Raw genomic sequence first — 4417 nt, forward strand, 5'->3', positions numbered from 1 at the left:
AGTAGCCGATTGAAATCAACACCACGTGAAATGTACAAAGCTTTGGCAGATACAGAACCAAGTCGAAACCCAGATTTACACAGAAAGAACTGGAACGTAAACACCAGAATGAAATGTCTCCCCCCACCCTGCGCGCACACACACACACGCACACCCTGTCAGGGGCCTTTTGGCCAGGGACACAAAGGACAGAGATACTTGTTAAACCTCTTTAGCGGGGAGGGGGGCCGCTGGGGGGACCCTCGGCTTTATCATCAGGGCCCGGCTCGTCTTCCTCCCAATCTTCAGCCTCACATTCTGCCAGGGCTTCAAAGTACTGGAACGGCCAGCACTGAGGATCTTTCTTATGGAGCTTGGCCAAAAACCTCAGGACAAGCATCTTGCTGGTTTCAAGGAATGCTCGGGGGCCCCAGAGGAACTCGTATTGTGCGGGCTCAGTATTGGGGACCCGCCTGTACTCTAGGTACTTCTGCCTGACAAACACTTCAGTAATGAGCTTCTTCGTGTTTCCAAAGAGACCGTGGGTCTCCCGGACATCCACCCCCAGCTTGTACAGCAGGTTAAAGATCAGCTCCTCCCGGACACAGTTGCCCTTCATAAAGATCAGGCTCAGGACCACCATCAGGAGGCCAAACTTGGGGGTGTCTGTGTAGGAAGGCCCTGGCTCCCCCTGATAACGCCCCAGCTTGTTGATGATAATGTAAGAGTGGGTCTGGGGGTCAATTTCCTTCAACTGATAACCAAAGACGCACTGTAGCTTATTGTTGGCACGTCTGATGATCTCCAAGCACTCATCTTTGTATTCACGAATGATGAATTTCACCATTTCTGAGCGCTTGATGGGCACCTTGGCTCGGTCCTTGACCAAGAGAAACTGCACCAAAGCATTGGCTCTCTCATCCAAGGGAGACAAGGGCTGGGTCTCCAGCTTGGGGTCACTCGGGGAGGCCCCAAAGCCCAGAGAGAGACCGGGGAACTCAGAGATGATGAAAGGCTGGGGACTGCCTAGGCTCTCCCAGAGACCCAGGGCCCTAGAGGTGCTGGGCCCCTCCCAGGCACTCAGGGCCCAGGACGTGCCTGGTCCCTCCCAGCCACTGAGGACCCTGGAGGTGCTTGGGCCCTCCCAGCCACTCAGGCCATAGGCAGTGTTTGGGTCCTGCCAGTCACCCAGGACCTGGAAAGGGTTTTGAACCTGCCAGTCATTCAAGTTCATGTTTCCCCAGGACCTGGGGGCCTGCCAGTCGAGCGGGCCCGGCATCCGGTTGCCGTCCTCCTCAGTGTTCAGGTGCTTCTTTTTCCGGGTGGCCTTGCCGGAGCGACGCGGCGGCTCGTCGGGGGTCTTCGAGGCCTCCTGGGTGGTGGCTATGGCCTGGGGGGCAGCTGCTGTGGCCAGCAGCATGGTGGGCGCTGCCTTGGACACCCTGGGCACGCTGGCGTTGGGCTGCGGCACCCACGGGATGGCCGGCAGGGCCTCCACATAGGCAAAGGGATCCTTCGGAGCCAGTGGCAGTGACTTCGGGGTCTCCAAGACGGCAGACGGGCCCATGAAGGCATTGGACGAGGCAGGCTGGAGCTGGGAGGTAGCAGGAAAGCCCCTCGAGGCGGCGGTGTAGGTCTCCGGTGTCCCCGGCAAGTTCTTCCAGGCAGCGGGCAGGTGTGCACGGGCCGCGGACGCGACCTTGGGGGCACAGAAGGTGGCGGCGAAGATGGTGCGGTCCTTGGAAGGGGCCCTGCGCTCCTTGGAAGGGGCCCTGCGCTCCTTGGACGAGGTTCTGCGGTCCACAGAAGAGGCCCTGGGTTCTCCTGACGCAGTCGTCAGTGATTTAGCAGAGCCCACGGGAAAATTGGCCACCACTAGGGGGGCTCCAGGCTGGCCCTGCAAGGCGGCAGGGGGCCCCTGCCAGGGGGGCTGGAGGTGTAAGGTGGGCAGCTCTGCTTGCGGGCCCGCGGGCTGAGCCTGCTGGGCGGAGAGCTGGGTCTGCAGAGCCTTTGGGGAGGCTGGGACCCCCCGAAAGGCCTGCTCTACCTGGACCAGAGGAGGACCCTGCCTCTGAGCCTCCTGGGTGGGTAGGGGCTGCCAGAAGTGCCCGGGGGCCTTGGGGGCCTGCCAGGCCAGCGCCTGGGCTTGCTGTACCTCCTGGAGTTCCATCGACGCGGTCATCTCCTGTGGCACCGGGGCTTGGCCCTTGGGGGCCTGCCAGATGATGGGCGGGCAGTGCACAGCCTGCGGGGCCGACAGCGGGGCCGACAGCGGGGCCGACAGCGCGGCGGACAGCGCAGACTGGGGCACCTGCGGGCCGGCGGAAGGTGCCGAGGGCATCTGCGTTGCCGGAGGGGCTGTGGGCATCTGTGGGGCCACAGGCACCTGTGGGGCCATCCTCACCTGTGGGGCTGCCCGGACCTGGGGGGCCGCCCGCATCTGGGGGGCCGCCCGCAGCTGCGGGGTGGGCAGCCGAGCCTGAGGGGCCTGCCGCAGAGGTGGTGGGGGCGGCAGGGCCTGCCAGAGCGGAGGTGGCGTGGTCATCACCTGCGGAGCAGGTCGGATAGGCGGCGGCGACTGGCGGATCAGTGGTGGTGCCTGGCGGATTTGGGGTGGCCCCTGGCGCACCGGCGGGGGCCCCGGGCGGATGGGTGGTGGGCCTGGGCGGATGGGCGGTGGACCCTGGCGCACTGATGGCTGCGCCTGCCAGGCAATGGTCGGAGCCTGCCAGGTGACCTGTGTGGCCTGCCAGGCCAGGGGTGTGGCCTGCCAGCCCTGTGCAGGGCTCTGCCAGCCCGGCGAGGTGGCCTGCCAGCCCGGGGGTGTGGCTAGCTGGGCTGGCGGGGCCTGCGGGCTCTGGGGAACCTGCGCAGGAGCCCTTATAACCTGGGACTGGATTTGCAGAATCAGAGGCTGAGCCTGCGGGGCCCAGGAAGCCAGGGGCTGTGCAGGTGGGGCCGTCGGCTGTGCCATCGGGGCTGGTGAACCTGCAGGCTGGTTGACTGGAGCTCTCGACCCCGAAGGATGGATCATCAGGACGCCCGGACCTGGAGGCTTGGCCAGCGCGGCTCCCGGAGGCGGAGGCTGTGCTAGCAAGGCTGCTGGGGGTGGAGGCTGGGCCATTGCAGCTCCCGGAGCAGTCGGCTGGACCATCAGGACCCCTGGTGTCAGCGGCTGGGCCATCAGGACTCCCGGAGCTGGAGGCTGGGCCATCGGTGTCCCCGGAGGGGCTGGGTGCACCATCGGGGTCCCCGGAGGGGCAGGATGCGCCATCGGTGTCCCCGGAGGGGCTGGGTGCACCATCGGGGTCCCNAGCGCGGCTCCCGGAGGCGGAGGCTGTGCTAGCAAGGCTGCTGGGGGTGGAGGCTGGGCCATTGCAGCTCCCGGAGCAGTCGGCTGGACCATCAGGACCCCTGGTGTCAGCGGCTGGGCCATCAGGACTCCCGGAGCTGGAGGCTGGGCCATCGGTGTCCCCGGAGGGGGAGGATGGGCCATCGGTGTCCCCGGAGGGGCTGGGTGCACCATCGGGGTCCCCGGAGGGGCAGGATGCGCCATCGGGGTCCCCGGAGTAGCAGGATGGGCCAGTGGGGTCCCCGGAGGGGCAGGATGCGCCAGGGGGCCCCCGGGAGCTGAAGGGTGCATCATCAGGACCCCCGGAGTTGGAGGCTGTGCTATCGCAGCCCCCGGAGGGGCAGGATGGATCATCAGGACCCCGGGAGTCGGGGGCTTGCCCATCGGCCCTCCCAGAGGGGAAGCCTGGACCAGCGAGCCCCCCAGGGCCGGCGGCTGGGCCATCGCAGCCACGGGGGCGGGCGGCTGGCCCTGCGGGCCCTCCCAGGCAGGTTGCGGTGCCTGCCAAGCAGCCAGCGAAGCCTGCAAATCAATCGGAGGTGGGTCCCAAGGGACCGGCGGAGCCCGGGAGGAGGCGGGCGGAGCCCGCATCAGAACCGTGGGGCGGCTATAGACCGGAGGCTTGGGAGCCTCCGCCGGGGGACTGGAATCACCCAGATTCTTACTTAGCTGCGACATGTCCGTTGGCTCTGGCAGCCGGTGGGCCGTGTCCTCCGACAGCTGCGGGCCTTTTCCTCCAGAGAGAAGAGAATGCCTACGTGGCTGAGCAGAGGATCGCTCCCTGCTGACTGGTGAATAGGAAGTCAGCGCCTTTAGCTCTGCAGCTTTCCGCAGTGAGGAGGAGGGGGGAAGGGGGCTCAATCCCGCCCCTTCCCCGCCCCCGACCACCACAAGTGGATCTCGCACAGGGGCGTCTACCAGCAGCCCTGGCTGACACAAGACACCTCCGCTCTCTGTCCCTTCCCCAAACGCTGCCTGGTCGGACTGTCCAGGGATGAGTTTTCACAGAGGGGGTGACAGGCGCGTGCGTGGGCCCCGGAAACCCCCCGCCCCGTGGCGCCAAGTGGGAGCGGACCACTGCGAACA

General features: G+C 66.1%; 1 protein-coding gene across 1 annotated transcript; it reads right to left on the minus strand.

Annotated features, from left to right (window-relative positions):
• Window positions 1–211: 211 nt before the first annotated feature.
• On the minus strand, window positions 212–4009 carry MAGEL2 (MAGE family member L2). The gene is made up of 2 exons (XM_037053795.1): window positions 3431–4009; window positions 212–3316 (listed from the first exon to the last, which is right to left on the minus strand). The coding sequence occupies exons 1-2, from the start codon at window positions 4007–4009 to the stop codon at window positions 212–214; spliced, it is 3684 nt and encodes a 1227-aa protein (XP_036909690.1).
• Window positions 4010–4417: the final 408 nt, after the last annotated feature.

Source organism: Sturnira hondurensis, unplaced genomic scaffold, assembly GCF_014824575.4.
Source record: "Sturnira hondurensis isolate 20B ecotype Veracruz unplaced genomic scaffold, ASM1482457v3 Scaffold0007865, whole genome shotgun sequence".
In the NCBI taxonomy this organism is placed as follows: Eukaryota; Metazoa; Chordata; class Mammalia; order Chiroptera; family Phyllostomidae; genus Sturnira; species Sturnira hondurensis.